At 35.5% G+C, this 19,805-nt stretch overlaps 1 protein-coding gene across 2 annotated transcripts; it reads left to right on the top strand.

Moving 5' to 3' along the window:
* The first annotated feature begins 5,622 nt into the window (after positions 1-5,622).
* Positions 5,623-14,813, top strand: LOC115218650 (mitochondrial import inner membrane translocase subunit Tim22). Of its 2 annotated transcripts, XM_036505090.1 has the most exons (6): positions 5,640-5,766; positions 5,941-6,195; positions 7,583-7,842; positions 9,460-9,644; positions 12,153-12,225; positions 14,034-14,813. In XM_036505090.1, the coding sequence occupies exons 3-6, from the start codon at positions 7,629-7,631 to the stop codon at positions 14,111-14,113; spliced, it is 552 nt and encodes a 183-aa protein (XP_036360983.1). In that variant the 5' UTR covers positions 5,640-5,766; positions 5,941-6,195; positions 7,583-7,628; the 3' UTR covers positions 14,114-14,813. The 2 variants fall into 2 exon arrangements, with proteins under 2 accessions (XP_029644431.1, XP_036360983.1); XM_029788571.2 differs by lacking the exon at positions 5,941-6,195 and having other exon boundaries at positions 5,623-5,766.
* Positions 14,814-19,805: the final 4,992 nt, after the last annotated feature.

Below are 19,805 nucleotides of genomic sequence, written 5' to 3'. Positions count from 1 at the left end.
ACACATTTGTCCAAGGTGCCAGGTAGCTGGGCATGCACCTATATTTTTAAGTATATTGTCAATGATTCTTATCTGTTAATGGACAAGTATTGTATATTTGGTAATTATATTAATCCTCTTTGCATTGTATTTGGCATTCTAATTGTTTTGCAAAAATATTAGCTGTACAAAGCAGGGCACTTTCAAATTTCTTGCAGTTAAAAGAACACGTGTAATGTTTTCTGATTTCCAACCCAGTTCACTTTATAACCACATGGTTTGGATTTTACTCACTGCATTGATGTTCTGTTGATTACCTCTACTTATAGCCAATTATTAACCAGTACGAGAGTCAGCTGAAAAGTTCATAGGCTGAATAAGATATTCTTATGCATTGTGATCAAATGAGGTTTACTTTTCAACATAGTCCCCCTCGCAGTCCTCACATTTCCATTGGTGGTGCAGTGCTTGGATCCCATTGGTAAAGAAGCATTCATCCTGTTAGTCAAAAATGTCAACAGCCAAGTGTTTTTTCATGTAAGGGAACAGATGATAGTATGATGTGGCCAAATCAGAAGACTGGGGAACCTGATCAATTTATTCAAAGCTACAGTCATGCACAGCAGCTATTGAAACCAACAACTAATATAATATGCTGGAGCATTGCTCTGGTGAAACAAGACCTCCTTTTGTCAGTTTTCCTGAGCATTTGATCTTGATAGCCTTTCATAACTGCCTCAGTAAGTTGGCATATTACTCTCCATTAGTGGTGTGGACCTCTTGAAGATAGTCAATAAACACAATGCCTTTTTCATCCCAAAAAATAAACAGACCATCACTTTCCTTGCAGATGAAATAACCTTGTTCATTTTTGGATCAGGTGAAGAGAAGTGTTTCCACTGCATGGACTGTCTCTTTGTCTCTGGCTCAAAGTGATGAAGCTAACACTCATCCTGGCTTAGGAAATGTTCAAGAAAATCAGCTGGATTTGCCTCAGATGATGTCAAATTTTCCCATGATGTGATCAGCCTGGTGCACAAAGATGTGACACCCACTGAGCAGAAAACTTCACCATGTCAAATTTTGTCGATTTTCAAGTGAAATCACTACTAGTTACTTTTAAAGTTTTTGAAGAGTCAGAAAGAAAAAATGCAGTTATTAATAAGAAGTGTTGAAATGAATGCATGCAAGATTTCACAGCTCTAGCATCTCTCATTCATAGCCCAGCCTTATACTGTATATGTGAAATTTAGTCAATAGAAATTAGAAGAAGGATGTCTTACATATACATACGTGTGTGTGTGTGTGTGTGTGCACATTGATTGGAAAGCATTCATACAATGTTTGCAATCCTCTGAAAGCATTTCCAGTTTACTTGGAAGCATGATGGTTGGTGATGAGTAAAGCATGTGCCTTAAGAAAATTACAAGAACCTAAAAATCAACTATTAAATTTTGTTATAGTACATCTGATCCATTTTACTTTTCTCTTGTTCATGTGAAGTCTAAACTACATACAAAAAGTGTGTCACCAAATAGGAAATAATTAATAAAATGAAATGAAGGAAAGCTGAAAAATTCTGTAGAATTGCTGAAAAGTATTGTGGGTGCTTTTTTTTTTTTTCATCTATACAGAAAAGGATAAAAGATATATACACATACAAATAAGCCACTGTAGCTAGCGTTTATCAACCTGGAGAAGGCCTATGACAGGATCCTTTGCTCTTTAATCTTGTAGTCACTGGGGAAGCTAGGAGTAGAGGAATGGCTTGCAAGGGTTGTACAAGTACAGTCAATGAGTAAGGCTGCAACTTTAGAATCCTAATAGGAGTCTATCCAGGGTTAGTTCTCAATGTCCCTTCTCTTAGAATTTTAGTATTTAAGTTCCAGATGTGGAAGCAAAACCTTGAATCAAGAGGTTGAAAGTAAAGTTAGCAAAAACTAAAGTATTTGATTACTAGGAAAGAAGACCGGATCCTGCTACTGAAATGAAAATGGTTTGTTGCCAACTTAATGTGGCAGTCCTAGGAAAGGGAAGAATGCTCCTGCTATTTAGACCCAGGAAACATCCTGGGACTGCCACATAAAGTTGGCAACAAAGCATCATATATATATATATACACACACATACATATATATATATAATTTGTTTTAGGTCCAGTAGAAATGAATTGCGATGTCACTAGTGCAAAGCTGTATTGGCCTTTGCCTTTCACTTGGATAACATCAGTGGCATGGAAAGAGGAGGCTGGTATGCATGAATGTTGGTCTTCCACAAAAACAGACTTGTGCCTCGGAGAGGAACTGTCTAGGTGCAATCCCATGTCATTCATGACCAAAGAGGATATATATATATATATACATACATACATATATATATATATAAGAATTTTTTGCATAATAAGATAAAAAAACCAAGGCTGTACAGATATTAGAGCATTTATAGATAGATGGTCTTACAGCTGTTTCTAGGATATTAATTAATAATATCTCTTCATCAGAGATGGTGTGAGAGGAAAAATTAAGTCATAGTTAGCTTCGATGTGATACAAAATAGAGAGTGAGGTGGAGGAAAGAAAATAGATGTAAGATATGTATGGGTATTGAATTTGTAAATCCGTTTTATAGGCATAGTGGTATACCACTCTCTATTTTGTATCACATTGAAACTAAGTATGACTTAATTTTTCCTCTCACACCATCTCCGATGAAGGGATATTAATAATATCCTAGAAACAGCTGTAAGACCTATCTATAAATGCTCTAATATCTATATACCCTTGGTTTTTTTATCTTATTACGCAAAAATTCTTATATACACACGCTGACATAGAACCAACATTGAACCATTTATTCGCAATATTACCAAATCTGGAACTTAACTAAGGTCTGTCTATAGCATTTATGCAGCATTACTTGACACCTTTGGGTCTCAATGACACCATTATCTCTTTTATATATATATATAAACCGTCCAACCCATGCTAGCATGGAGAACGGACGTTAAACGATGATGATATATATATATATAAATGCGTGCGCGTTGGTGTTTGTGTCTGTGTGTTCGTGTATGTGACAGAAAGGTGAATGCATATGCAACAGAAATACAGAGCATAAGATGAATGTCTCAGCATATTGAGTTAAGATGGAATTTATTTACCAGTTCATAAGTGAGGTACACGATAGCAAGTTCTATAACAAGATGTTGTGGCCATGAGGCAGAGGCCAGTTGGGGCACTCAATGCCGTGCTGAGTCTCTTGATACAGAAAGTTCTTTCAGGTAGACTGCAACTGTTTTACATAGGTGTATATTCACAACAGCATGAGTTTAGACCTGGGTGATGTTGATGTGTACATATTGCTGAAGTCGACAGAGTTGGAGACGACATAGAGTTGAAGGACGACGATGGTGATGACGGTGGTGGAGATGGAGAACGTCCTACGCTGCTGGTGTACATTAGCGTCATCGTGGCTGAAGCAGGAGCATGGCTGGCTGATCGTCTGTCACTTGAACTGGAACATGGCCGAGTAGCTCTGTGGTCAGTGATTAGACCTTAGAAGGTCTAGAGCTAAAGACTCGGAATAGTGAATGCTGGCCTTTTTATAGCCTGTGGTAGGCTCAAATGAAGGATCAGAGAAACAGTGTCACAAGACCTTATCCAAAGGCCGTGATTGGTTGGCTTACATACCGGCATGAAATAAGTCAAGACACAAACTGCGACAAATGCCAACCAATCAGAGCAGTGGATACAACAAGGTCAAACTAGCCAAAGATGGTTGTAATCTCAAACAAGATCATTCCTAAAGTGTCTCTCAAACAGTGAGGATATCAGATATGTTACAATTGTTACTTTCATGTCTTATAGAGATTTTATAACTAGCTAATTTGCACACACACACACACACATGCACACGAGGACCAGTTAAAAATTGCATGCACTCTTGTTTCAGTAATTTATTAAAACAAAAGCGGAGAACAGTCCACATGCTTGCTTATTCCATCAGAGAAGAATGTTTTCAGCTCGTTGTGGAATCATTTATGCACTTCTTCATCCATACCTAATCAACTATCTTGTAAAAGATGTTTCAGCATTCCAAAGAGGTAATAGTAGGAAGGGACAAGATCTAAATTGTATGCAGTGTGTTCTAGCAAATCGAAACCCAGTTTTGTAATAGTTTCAAAGGTGTGGGCAGCCATATGGGGATGTGCGTTGTCAAGCAACAAAAACACTTGCTTTGACAGTAGACCTTAGCGTTTGGTGTGAATTACTAGTTTCAGTTTGTTGGTCAGCATTTCCCTGTAACCTTTACTGGTAACTGTAGACCCCTTTTCCAGGTAATGTTTCAGGATAGGCCCTTCTGCATCCACTAAAAACAGGTAGCAGCACTTTTTCTGCAGCAGGTCGAGCCTTGAATTTTGTTTCGCCCTCAATCCACTCATTAACATAGAGCCACTGTTCCCGAATTGTACTGTAGCTTGCGGTGAATTTCAACCCTGACACACCTTCAAACCAGAGAAATCGGAGCAATGGTCTGTTTTCCCCTTGATGCAGACCGCCGCCGAATCGGCCAATGTAAAGGAAGTTTTGGCAAAAGTGCGGATAATTTTTGACTTCCCCTCACGTATATATATGTAGTGGATCTTGCAGGCATGAAGTGGATTCGATCCACCATAGCCAAATTTAAATTAACACTTCAACAGAACTTCTCTCACGGTAAAACAATAGTTTTTCTGTGACAATAGTTTTACATTTGCCAGAGTGAAAAGAAATAAGTAGACATACCATATAGTGTAATCCAGTGTAAGCTGTGGAAACACAAGAGATGCACTGAAATCAAAAGAAGGTAAATGGAGGAAACAGACTTAGCGTTTATTGCTCTTGCACATTGCATACGAAGAATACATGATGGACAGAAGATTACGTGTATGTAATTTGTATGTCAAGTATTTAGCTCCATTGAGTGCGCAATATAACTTTTATCGTCTTAACGATCTCCTAGCCTTGCTTATCGATTTCAATGTTTCTTTTGACATAAACTTCTTTCATTTCTCCTCCTCTTCATTTGCATTTAACTCACGCCTATGTTCCTTTCACTACCATTAAAGTTTTAAGTTGAATGTATATATGTATAAAATACTTCTCTGGATTTTACCTCTGGATTTTTCCGAAGCATATCACCGACCATCTTGGACCTACATCAGCTCCTCTGTGAGGCTCCAAGTCCTAAGATCACCCATCACTATATTATCCTATAGCTTTCTGGATCTGTCTCTCCAAGCTCAATTCATATTAAGTGATCAGTACTACTTTTTTATACAATTATCTTCATCCATACTCGTCACATGTCCATACCAGCGCGGTCTTCTCTATTGCAAATTACATATGATTCTTTTTATAACCCAACTTTTCTCTCAACATATTTGGCTTTGTCAACCAATGATGTCAAATCATTCCAGCTATAACCATCTCGTCCCTCTCTCGGGCATTTCGTATCTAGGATAACACCATACAATGTATCTTCTCCTTCCCAAGAAAGTACTATGTAATTTAAGGAATATTTATCTGTTATTTCTAGCAATTCGAGTGACCACTACAGTAGATTAAAATAAATTGCTGAGAAAAACTGCTTTTCAAAAACGAAGTCAATAGCAGTAATCTCCCTTGCCTTCATCCCTTAATGTCGGTTCCTCTTTAGAACATGCGTCAGACGCTTAAATGTTTATATCATCAGGAAATTTACTCGTTCATAATGTAATTATTCCGTATTATCCATTAAATCTTTAACTGTAAGTATTTATACATTCTCTTTATATAAATTTATGACGTTTAAAAGTAAAGTAGTTTAAAGTGCACATGGTATTTCACTGAAACTAACGCCGTACCTCAAACTCGTTGTTCGCTGAACAAGCTTGAGAAAAGCAACGCGTTATATCTTGCCGTTTCTTCTTTTCCTAATACAGCGAATTTTTGTGTGTGGAATATGATATAAAGCACACTTGTTCAGACCCTAATGCTTAAATAAAATTATATTCATCGGTTTAACGTGTGACATGACAAGGAAGAAAAATCGACACACGAACTAGAAAGTATTTCAATTATTAGTCCCGAAGGGTTGAAACCAAAGTTGACCTTGGTGGAATGTGAACACTGATCCCTGAGAGCCAGAACAAATACCGCAAGCTATTCTCTCCGATTATCTAAAGACACCTTCAAATGTAATTCGCTACCTTAATATACGATTCATTCACTATGTTATTAGTCAAGACAATTCGTTCCCTTATCATTTTTGTCAATGGGCCACTTGAAGATTTTTACCAATATTTTCCACCACTCACTGTCTTATTCTTATTGGGTACTTTATTTTTATCCACTTAAGAGGAATGAAAAGCAAGGTCTTTTCCAGCGTGATTTGGATGTAAAGATGCGTAGAATTTTGTCCAGTAGTTACTTATTCTACTACCTACAACCTCAGTAATGAAAACGTTGATTTCTATCTTGACACTAGGCCACAATTTTAGAGTTAGAGGTATAGTCGCTCAAATATATTCCAATACACAACTAATACTCGTTTTATCGATCTGAGAAGGATAAAAGCCAAAGTTGATCCCAGCGGAACTTTCAATACTTCTCAAGACTTGAAAACGAAAGAAAGTGTGTAGTGAAAATATGTAGTAAAATATGTATGTATGTATCATACCTTTTGATGATTGTCCAGCAAAGCCAAAACCAAATGATTAACAAAAGAATGTGTCACTTAAGATAGACAATTCTTTCGTTTTAGAATATTACACTTTCATCTTTCCAAATCACTTTTCCAATTGTATTTAGTTTAATCTCTTCCACTTTTCTAATTTCACATGTGGAAGCAGCTAATCTTAACATAAAAGCACAGTATTCTTTTTAACTACTACTTCGAATAAGTATTTTTTTCGTTGTATGTATATTTTCATTTTATATGCGTGTCCACAAGTGGTAGCAATATTGAATTAAAAAAGTAGCCAAAGTTGTTGATGGTAGATAATCTTGTGGGCTTCTACTAAGTCATACTCCAGTAAAACTTCCTGGAATTATACATCAATGGGTATGAACTAATTGGTGTTCCCTCAGATTTACGTCAATTTAAAAAGAGGGAAGTATACACACTAGATAAGTAATGTTGTCCTATATACTTCCAAAAACTGTAGAGGATGCTATGGTTGGAATGCCTTTAATCATCAGTTTTTCCAGTCAATGTGAACCTAGAGCTAAACAACAACATTAGTGCATAATTAACCCACAATAAGCACTTTATCTCTATAGCATTGAAAATTATGCAAATATCAAAATTAAAATATTGGGGGCACCAGATCACAAGTTTATAATTAAATGATTATGCTTTGGTATTTTATCTCATAAAGCAGCATTTGAACTCCCAAACATAGAGTGGTGGAACTGAATACCTTTCTCCTAACTCATTAATTTCAGTAAAATAAATGAAAATTATTTTAAGAATACAAAAAAGAAAATTACTCAATAAATCCAAACCTTTCCAAGTGTTGTATCATTTATTGGTAACTTATTAAAATTGATAATTTATATTCTGTTTCTAAATTTTTTTTTCAGATTGTTATTTATATATGGAATAAAAATAAAAGTGTCTTGTATCACAATGAATGAAACTAAAATAAGCAAAGAACCATCTTCGCATGATATCAGCAATTTCAATTTTGTTATTGATCATGTCATCAATCACAAAGTGAAACAAAATGACAGGTTTATTCCATTGGGTGGAATACCTCAACTTACTAGACCACAGGAAGAAATTATGATTAGCCGCATGTTTGAAAGTTGTATTTTCAAATCAGGCATAAGCTGTGTTTTAGGTGAGTAAATGTAATTTTATTTTCATATTTAATAATCAAGTGGTATGTTTTGTTTGATAGAAAACAGACGTTAAACAATGATGATAATGATGTTTTAATACATTGTACTGTATCCTTTTTTTTTTTTTCTTAATTTAAGAGAGAAGTGTACATGACTGGATTTGAATCCACAGTCCCAGAGGACAAAATTTGGTAGCTACTCCACTGGGCTTGGATTCCAAAAAAAAATTCATAATTATGGGTTGCCCAACCTTAATGACTTGGGCTATCAATTCACTTCTTTCATTTCCCACACTTAGATTCTTGACAATATGCCATATCATACCCAAGACTAGAAGCTGGTTTGTTTTTGAGTTCAGATATGAATGTGACTTTGTCAAAAAGATTAAACCATGCATCCATAATTCTATAACAGTACTGTAGAATAAGTGCTGGACTGTACCAGAATTGTGCACTTGAGTTATGCAAATAACACAATTTTACATTGAGGTAATTTGAACTGAAATTCAAAGAAACTTTGGGTAACAAAAATTCATGTGTAAATTTAGTTTTTGAAATTAATCTTTTCCTGTGGATTTAGGCTAGCAGGTTAGCAAAAGTTATTCAGGTAAATATGTATGGACTCTAGAGATGGACAAGTGTAATGAACTTTTAGATGTTTCCAGTTATCAACATGTTGTGATTAGATACTGTTAAACAAAATAGAAATGGTAGCAATGAAGCCATAAAAACCATACCAGAGCAGACTGTGGAGCTTGGTACATTCCTCTGGCTTACCATCTCCTATCAAACCATCCAATCTATGCTTGCGTGAACACAGATGTTAAACGATGATGATGGTGATGAGATTAGTTTAATAGTATTGAAAACATACCAGAGCCTGAGTTTTAAGTTGTTGATGTTATTTAGACTCAGATAAGCCCTGATTGAACAAATCTGTTATTAAAAGCATTAAAGCCCAAATCATCTCATACAAATCATCTTTTTTTTAAGACCGTAGGGTATTATTTGAGAGAGATTAGGTTATTATTTCAAGCAGGTTGAGTGACCATGTAAAGGCTGGCTCCCTTTTTAGTTCATATTTAGAGAAGGTCATGATTCAAAGCATTAAGTACTAAGAGAGAAGATAAGAGTTAAGTATAAATTTCTAGAGGAAATCTGCATGAATTTTAGAGTGCACTGTTAATACTCTTTATTATTTAATTTTCTAAGGCTGCATGATGGCAGAATCATTAGCGCACTGGGCAAAATGCTTAGCAGCATTTCTTCCAACTTTATATTCTGAGTTTACAATGCTGCAGAGGTTGATTTTGTCTTTCATTCTTTTCGGGTTCAACAAAAATAAGTACCAGTTGACTACTGGGGTTAATGCAATTGACTAGCTGCTCCCACCTTTATAATTTCAGGCCTTGTGCCTTTAGTAGAAAGAATTATTTAGTTTTCTACAGAGCCTAATCAGTTTTCATGAATCATTCACATATATCTTTTTCATAGATTTATTCATCAGACCACAGCATCTGGTCTGTTATTAATGTAAATTCTTTTGTATTTTACATCTGTCTCATGACAAATTCAAAAGTAAAGAAGTAATTGAGACATTTTTTTTTCATTTCTAAGGTTTTGCACTTGGTGGTGCTTTTGGTCTATTTACTGCTGGTATTGACCCAATGTCAACTATGAGCACAGAGACTCCAACTACTAAATTGGTACTAAAAGAAATGAAGGCACGCACACTTTCATATGGAAAAAACTTTGCATTGGTTGGTGCTATGTTTGCAGGTACTGAATGCACTTTAGAAACAGTAAGTATGTTTTATATATTGCCAAACAATGTTATATCATTTCTATGTTTGTTTAGGTGGATGGAACTTCAGAATTATCTCACTCTATTATTTTCACTTTGGTAAAAGGTTTCATTTAATGACTCAGTTCTACTTCAGCCTACTTCTACACTAGTGATTATATTCCATAAATAAATAAGTGATTGTAGGTGCAGACATGACCATGTGGTTAAGAAGCTTGCCTCTCAACTATGTGGTTTTGGGTTTAGTCCCACTGTGCAGCACCTTGAACAAGTGTCTTCTACTATAGCTCCAGGCTGACCAGAGCCTTGTGAGTGGGTCTGGTTGACAGAAACTGAAAGAAGTCTGTTGTGTGTGTGTTTGTGTGCCCCATGTCTTGACATCATGTGATGGATGTAAATTAAGCATCACCATCTTACAAGTGATGAATTTCTGTGAAAAATATGTCTGTCCATGGGGAAATATTATCTTGCTTGGAAACAGGTGAAGATTGGCATCAGGAAGGGCATCTAACCATAGAAAATCTGCTTCAATGAATTCCATCTGACCTATGCAAACATGGAAAAGTTGGGCATTGAAATGATGGTGGTGAAATGATAATGATGATGATTGTTAACATAATTTTCTTCGTTTATTTATGTTACAACATTATTTGAAAATCTTAATCTCACTTCTGTTCTGTCTCTTAAATGTCACATCCCCTCAACTGTGCATGGGTTTCTTTTTAGTTTACATTTTTAAAGACTAAAGAAACTATATAGGTCATGGTCTCAAAGCAATGAAAATATTTTGAAAAATTAAATTTAAATGTTGAAGTGAATCTAACGGTTTTTGTGAGTTTCTTAAATGGCTTATAAACACCTTCCATGCTGCAAACTATATAGAATTATATTAGTAATCTAGTCAGTTCACTGAACTTGTGTTTACATAGAAAAAGACAGCCTTAAAAGAAGATTGTATATGGCTACTGATTCAGTTGCACCAACTTTTAGTTTTTATTTTACTCTTCTAATACCTTACTTTCGTAGCTGTTGTCATCAAGCCTTTAGTATTAACACTTAATGATTCTTTCAATCTTATCTATCTTTAAGAAATTATTACAGTGCTAGTGGAGTGGCCAACTTTCTCATATTTAAGCATATTTTATTACCATTTTGAATTTGAATAACTTATATAAAATTTACATTCACATTACTTTTATTCTGTTCATACACCTTTGTTTCAACCACTCATAAACAGTTTACACATTGATTGCTTATCAAATGATAGTAATATATATATATATATGTGTTACCAGATGTATATATATATGTGTTACCAGATGTATATATATATGTGTTACCAGTGCTGGTGGCATGTAAGAGAACCATCCGTTTGTGACCGTTGCCAGCGCCGCCCCGACTGGCCTCGTGCCGGTGGCATGTAAAAAGCACCATCCGTTCGTGTCCGTTGCCAGCCTCGCCTGGCCCCCGTGCCGGTGGCACATAAAAAGCACCATCCGTTCGTGGCCGTTTGCCAGCTCTGTCTGGCACCTGTGCGGGTGGCACGTAAAAAGCATCCGCTACACTCACGGAGTGGTTGGCGTTAGGAAGGGCATCCAGCCGTAGAAACACTGCCAGATCTGACTAGGCCTGATGAAGCCTTCCGGCTTCACAGACCCCAGTTGAACCGTCCAACCCATGCTAGCATGGAAAACGGACGTTAAACGATGATGATGATGATGGCTGAAACAGCTGTAAGATGTAGTTTATATTTATATTTATTTATATTCACTTATACATATTGTACTTATTGTATCATATTACTCATTGAGGTGCATTGTTTTGTTCTATACTATTATGTTTGACCTTGATGTTCATATGTAGTGGTTTAATAAATTATGTGATTGGGTACTATCTGGTAGTTGATTATTGATTAAGGTGTATTTCTCCATTTTCTTATGTTGTATTATATATATATATATATATATATATTTATGTATATATGTGTGTGTGTGTATATTTAGCTCTACACACAGTTATCAAATGATATCTCACAGTGTTGTCAACTTTGCAAGCTCAATCCAGACTTCAGTATCATCAATAAGGCCTGTAGTTGTAGATCTGCTTTGTGGTTTCAATATTTGATAGTGTCTGCCTCCCTCAGTGATTCCTACAGGGACTGTATTTGTAGATATTCAGTGATATTTGATGACATTTGCTGCAAGTGTTTCAGTCTATTTTTATGTCATCATCATTATCATTTAATGTCTGTTGTCCATGCTATATTTAACATAAATAGGCTGGTTTTGACTAATAATGAGCAGCATATCTTAACTTTGTAGAAACGGGGCCAGTTCTTCACCGGACCTTCACTGAATGCATCAGAATAAATTTTATGGATAGAAAATAATTGTAGAAAACCTAAGATTATTTCACTACATTTACTCAAAATATTTCATGTTTTTATATTCTTTCTACATATGCTAATGACTGAATATAATTTAGTGAAAATATTTTATTCCTATAGATCAGAGGCAAAACAGAATTGCTAAATGGTACATTATCTGGTGGTATTGTTGGGGGTGTACTAGGACTTCGTGGTAAGTTATCAGTAAATTTTTTAATAACTCTTTAAATTTTCATTATATTTGTTTGTAATGAGGTGTAGTTTTTTTAATACATCATGGATATATTATAATTGTCATGTTTCTCTTTAACCCTTTTGTTACCATATTCCTGTTGAAATACTTTGCCTTTGTTTCAATTAATTTTGAAAATAGTGAAGAATTTTGTAAAATTCCTGTCATTATTAAGCTAGTGCGTGGAAAGTATTTTAACATGAAAGTTTGAATAAAGGTTTCAACTTAGCTCAATTTGCAAAAGGAAATTTGTATCATAGAACCAAGGGCAGTCTCAGGCAGGTTGGTATCAAAACAGTTAAAGAAATAAGTTTATAAATAATAATTTGATATATCTAATTCAATAGTTAGCAAATCACTTTTGTTCTGTACTATTTTAAAAACTTTTCATTTGGAAAACATAAGCACTATATAATAGAGACTGACTACTCATTCACTTGAATGTTTTCCATCAAATGATGTACTGCATACAGTGGATACATATACTTAACACATACATATTGAACCTTTACTCTAGATTTTATTTTTTGTTGTACATTGCCGATTAAAACATGCACTGTCTTTTATTATTTTCAGTTAACTCATTAATTAATTAAGCAATTCCTTGACTGATCAGATTCCTTTGTTACAAACTATATTCCTTGTATTTTTTCCACATTATTTATAGTTTGGATTGTGTGTAGCTTGTATATGAAATTATGTGTGTTCATGTGCATGCACATGCGTGTGTCAGTGTTTGCTTCCATAGTCCTAAACCTATAAATTTCCTCCCCTTCCACTCAGGGCTATCTACCTATAATTTAAAATATTGATACCTTTGTAAATGATATTAAATAACCAAGTACTTATTGCATATTGATAATTTTTCTTTCCAATATAAATGAAAAGGTGATTTTACTAATTTAAAAAATTCTATTTGCCATGAACACTATACATAAACTGATGTTTCCACATTCATCAAAAGAAATCTATTAATATTAATCTCTTTGCAAATATTGTCACTAATCGCTCATTTCATATTAACAAGATACAGTAACTCAGAAATATTCCGTGGGACTTAGTTATTCCCGCTTATAGAAATGGAGCCAATTCTTTGGTTGAATACCTTGTAATTAAATGTGTCTTTGTCTTGTTGATATAACACAGTTCTTGTTGGAATATGCTATATATCTGGAGGCGCAGTGGCTCAGTGGTTAGGGCAGCGGACTCGCAGTCGTAGGATCATGGTTTCGATTCCCAGACCGGGCGTTGTGAGTGTTTATTGAGCTAAAGCACCTAAAAAGCTCCACGAGGCTCCAGCAGGGATGGTGGTGATTCCTGCTGTACTCTTTCACCACAACTTTCTCTCACTCTTACTTCCTGTTTCTGTTGTACCTGTATTTCAAAGGGCCGGCCTTGTCACTCTCTGTGTCACGCTGAATATCCCCAAGAACTACGTTAAGGGTACACGTGTCTGTGGAGTGCTCAGCCACTTACACGTTAATTTCACGAGCAGGCTATTCCATTGGTCGGATCAACCGGAACCCTCGTCGTCGTAACCGACGGAGTGCTTCCATCCATGCTATATATCTGTGGATAACATCATTTTTAATGAATTATGTAATATTAATCTGTGCACAAGCTATCGGTTCTGTATGATTGCTGATTTGTTATTAGGATATTTTTGGCTTAAACACTGATTTGTAAAATCATTTAATTATATTTGGTATTATTATATGATTGTTTTATATTTGCTTTACTGATATCTGATTATTTGTTTTTAATTTCAGCTGGTCTGAAAGCTGGAGTATTTGGTGCACTTGGTTTTGCTGCATTTTCTACAGCCATTGATTATTATTTACGTCACTAAATCTTGCCAAAACAAAGTTTCTATTGTTGTTGGGTTTTTTTTTTGTGACACTTCTACTCACTCCATATTTTGGGAGGCCACCTTGACACCTCATCACCACTCTCTCTCTCCATCTCCACTCTTGTCACTCCCACCTTCTCTTCTATAATGTGAGTAGTCAAATAGCTCCCCTATAGGAAGAACTATGCTCTCTGCTGGCCTCTTCTCATACATTAACCACTCAACTCCTAGCATAGAACCACTTCCCTCTCTACTATAGACCCACTCAGCCAAAGGGAAACTTAGTCTGGCAAGTTGCTTGGTGACGTCACTAGTGTTGGCATTCAATACATGCTGCAAAGTGGTTGGCATTAGGAAGGGTATCTGGCTGTAAAAACCATACCAAAGCAGACATTGGAGTTTGATGTAGTCTCAGAACCATTTGATCCTGTCAATCCATCCAACCCATGCAAGCATGGAACATGGACATTAATGATGATGATGATGATGAGGAGGAGGAGGACGACTTCATCTTTGAATTAGTCAATCAAACATTAAAAATGTCATTCAAACATTACAAATATTTACCTTTCTTGTAAACATATTTCAGATTGTCTGTGGAAAGATGCTCAGATACTACTATTGTATATACACTTGTTAAACTATGTACATTTTAAAGAAAATTCACATAAGGAAAAAAAATAAACACAAAAATACTGATGGTGGGTCTTCAGTTTATTTATTTTGTTGTTTATGAAATTCATATTAAATTTATCATAAAGTTGTTGTTTATATATTTTTTAGCACAAGTTGTATGAGTTGGAAAATGGGATTTCTCTCTCATATTAGCAGCTTATAAGGTCTGTTCAGAGTTGTCTCTCTTAGGTATATCCCATCAATAACAGCTAAGAGCTAGAAACCTGATGTCTGGGAATCCTGACAGATGGTGACACTGAACAGGTATGGTGTTTTTACACCTTTTTACCATAAGAGAAATTTTTCTCTTCAGTAGCTGCAGTGAATTTGCCTTTTAGCAGTTGAAATATGTTTGTCATATTTCAACTAACCTAAACTTTACTAAATATTTTAATAACCATTCAAATGTAAAATAACACTGTTTGTTGTTTTCAGTCAGATGAGTTGAACGTAATTAAAATTGATAATTCAATATTTCACTTTTCTTGCACATTACTCTGATATTAATCCTTTAGCATTTATGCCAGCCACATCATGCTCAAATGTTATACCAGTTTTATGTTCAAACCAGTCAAATCTGGCCTCTCAGACTGATGCTACAATGTCATTCTATAGATAAACAATCACATCATCAAAATCTTAAAGCTACGAGATAATGCATGATTAATTTAAAACAATGAATAAATACGTTTTACATCTGACAAAGTAATCTGAATGCTAAAGGGTTTCATGAGAAGAAAGCAAGCACTGCCTTGAGTCCTAAGACTCACAGGGCAAGTTACCCAGTTTCCATGGTGTGTAACTGAGATCACAACATTCCCACTGAATGGGACACCTGTCCAATGCAGGTTTTGTCACTATACAGCTGAGTGAAATGAAATGTTTTACTCTAGAACACAATGCTCCACCCTGTCTGGGAATTGAAACTGTAACCTTGCTATCATGAGTGCAACACTATAACTACTTGGTCACACACTTTCACATTAAATGAGAAATGTACTAAATATTCTCTCAGCTGCAGTTTGATTTTGGAGTATTTCTTCAAAGTATATTACACTTGCATGGTTTGGAGTAGTCTGCTTTGTTTCAATTCTAAGTTGTAACCATTTCTCAACTTTAGCTGTCCCCACTAGCATGACCAATGTAAAAATCAGAACATCACACACTCTTATTTTTCTTCCACTAATTTTAAATCAACCATGTTCAGAAAAAGATCACAACCATTTTAATCAGAAAATACAGCTAGAAATCTTAATTTTAATATTGAATTTTGTCTTGTTACTTGTCCATTATACAATGTTTAGTATATATGTTTATATATGGGCCGTGACTGCTGAGGATATGCGTAAGCTCGCAAGAAATGAAGCCAGTATGCTCCGATGGATGTGTAATGTCAGTGTTCATAATCGTCAGAGTGTAAGTACCTTGAGAGAAAAGTTGAACCTAAGAAGCGTCAGTTGTGGTGTGCAAGAGAGACGGCTGCGCTGGTATGGTCATATGACGAGAATGGCTGAAGATAGTTGTGTGCAAAAGTGCTACACCCTAGCAGTTGAGGGAACCTGTGGAAGAGGTAGACCCAGGAAAACCTGGGACGAAGTGGTGAAGCACGACCTACGAAGTTTAGGTCTCACCAAGGAAATGACTAGAGACCGAGACCTATGGAAGTATGCTGTGCGTGAGAAGACCCGGCAAGACTAGTCAGGCCATAACCTGTGGCCCCTACCTGGGACGTAGTCAGGCCACCTGTGCATACCTTCCTTCTTGTGATACTTGTGAAGACCTGTTGAGGCAAGTGAAAATCAAACAAAATCAAAATAGATGAACATCAATGGAATTTGTATCTTGGTGGTACCAGTGCCGGTGGCACACAAGAAAACCATCCGAACGTGGCCGTAGCCAGTACCGCACCGACTGGCCTCCATGCTGTGGGCACGTAACAATCACCATCCAATCGTGGCCGATCGCCAGCCAAATCTGGCTCCTGTGTCGGTGGCACATAAAAAACACCATCCGAGCGTGGTCGTCTGCTAGCCCTGTCTGGCACCTGTGTCGGTGGCACATGAAAACACCATCCGAGCGTGGCCGTTCGCCAGCCTCATCTGGCACCTGTGTCGGTGGCACATAAAATCACCCACTACACTCTCGGAGTGGTTGGCGTTAGGAAGGGCATCCAGCTGTAGAAACACTGCCAGATCTGACTGGCCTGGTGCAGCCTTCGGGCTCCCCAGACCCCAGTTGAACCGTCCAACCCATGTTGGCATGGGAAGCAGACGTTAAATGATGATGATGATATGAGAAATTATGTGAGATAAGGCATTTCATATCCATGTGTTTTGATGCATTTTGTTACAAGACAAATGTTCATAGAAAAACGGTTTCTATTGAATGATATTAAAATTGTACGTATGTACACATCTGTTCATTTTGTGAAACAAATTTATTTAATCGAGTCACATTTACTGTACATTTCAGAATAGCTATTGCCTTTCCTCTTTAAAAAAATAGAGAGAAAAATCAAGAGCATCAAACAAAACACTGTGAGGTATTTGGGTAAATCCTTAATGTTCTGAGTTCAAATCCTACCTAGGTTTGCTCAGTATGGCCATTGTTCAATGACTGAAAATAGTAAAAGAATATCAGGGTTCATAGTCTAGCAAGCTGCATAGCCACCTCACAAGTACTGAGGGAATGAAACAAGGTTCCCAGTATACTATGTAAAGTGGTTATAGGTGTACATATAAATTCATTTGATAGTGTTTGAATGATGTAAACATTTATGATATGATTTTAATGAACTTTATTAAAAATACACATCTATAATATCCACAAAATGGCTTCCTGAGACAATCATTACTACCATTTTGGTAATGTACTTATTCTTGTATTCATGAGTAGCTGTAATGCTTTTGTCTAATAGCCTGGCAAGTAACAAGACCATTTGCATACAATTTGCTCACCAATTTCTCATTTGGTGAGACTGTTTAGCATAGCTTTTGGCACTGTCTTGAGTTCTTTTATATTTCTAACACATGAAACTTCCTCTCTGTACTGATTTCTTTTTTCCATGTTTAGTAAAATGCAACTTAAAACCAGCCTCATTTCTTGATCCTATCCCTTCAGTGTTCATGGTTTACTTTTTCTGTAACCATATACTTCTGGAAATATACTGAATTTTTTTCAGCATTTCTGCCAACTAATCAGTGTACAAACAAGTAAAAAGATTCAGGCAGAGATGAGCAATATAACATGTTTTGTTATAGTGGTGTTTATTTTGTAGCAAAATTGAATTCTCCATAAGTGACTGTGTTTGTTTTAATGTATGCCATCAACTTATATTTGTTTACAACAGGAATGTCAAATATATGGCCCTTGGCTATATTTAATCTAGTTCCTGGCTCATTTTTAAAAAAAATCTTATTGTTTCAATTTTAAAATATTCTGTAAAATATACAACACTAGTATGCATTCAAAGTTGGAGCCTAGTTACAAGCACGATTATAGTTCCAATTATTCAAATTAGAGCACCTCATGGATTCTTTTATCTCATCAACCAATGAGAAAGAAGCTTATAAATACATACACTAGAAACATGCAACCTATTTCCTCAAATGGATTCTAGTGATATTGAACGGTTTTCCTGTTGAAACAGTGCCAACTTTCTATCAAATATTTGTTTTATCCAGATCTTGTTGCATTCATTTGGACAATATTTAACTCCATTCTTACTCTAAGATCTCTTACTTAATAGGATTATATATATATATATATAAATATACTATATGGATGAGTTTTCCTTGCATATCTCTAAATACAAACTTTGCTAACAACTCATATTCTTTCTTGTTAATAAAGTTACATTATGTTTTTCGGAGTAATGATTGTCTCTACCAGTCTGCAAGATCTAGTTTTTGCTTCCATCTGGCCTTCAAAACCAAAAGACCTTGATGCCCTTGGTTTACCACATTAGTCTTCATATTGACTACATAGTGACATGTGCAACCTGCCCTAGAGACTTAATCATTTTGCTAAGGTGTATTGTATGATTTTAATGCAAGCTCAAGCTGTGAATTTCTTAGGTGTTTTTCATGCTTGCTTTTGAGTAAAAAAACAACTTATCTTTTTCAGAGGATCTCTCTTATTCAAGTAAGATATCTACCTAAAGCAGATGTCTATCCATGACTTCCAAAGGTGATTGAATTCTGATGTATAATATATTCAGAGTCAAAACCAGGTTCCAGATCTATTGACATGAGTGACAAAGATGACTCCTGGTCTCACCTGAACAATTTCTAATCATTCTCTCCAAGCCCATAGAATGACTTGAACACAAGTACTTTAAATTATTTAGTACACCCTCTGTGTTTGGTTGTATTGTAATTTCAGCAAATGAATCAGCTAATGTTTGTTAGACATAGTGAAATGCTGATGATTAGATACTTACCAACTGTATCCGAGGTCAATTCAATTCTCTATGATCCTCTCTTACAAACTTGTGGCTTTGTGCCATATTTTGAAATCATTATTATAAGCATTACTGAATAGTGGGATTTTAATAATTTTTTTCTGAAGAGAAATAGGGAGGACAAAAGTGATGTAAAATGTGAGCTTTAGAGTTGAAATTAGATTTTTAACATTATGGTCAATAGCATGGAGAGGAATGGTTTAACTATATTATAATTTAACATTCTTAATGAACCACCTAGCAATGGTTAAACTATAATGTGATTAAATCATGCCTCTTAATGCTATTAACCATAATTTAGAAATTCCAAATACCAAACGAAAGTTTGACCAAAAACTGACTCTGTATTACAGATCCGGTAACTTACTACTACTTCATGGTGCTTGAATATATATTATAGTACAAAACTTGACTAAAATATGATGAAACAATGAAATAATATTCAGATATAAAGCATATATGGCATAATTATATGTATACTCCCAGATGACAATGAAATGTAAAAAAGCAATAATATAAAGCATAAAAATACTGTCACTTTGTGCACAGGTAAAG

Source organism: Octopus sinensis, linkage group LG1 (genome assembly GCF_006345805.1).
Source record: "Octopus sinensis linkage group LG1, ASM634580v1, whole genome shotgun sequence".
Lineage (NCBI taxonomy): Eukaryota > Metazoa > Mollusca > Cephalopoda > Octopoda > Octopodidae > Octopus > Octopus sinensis.
This window is presented reverse-complemented; position numbering and strand designations above follow the sequence as displayed.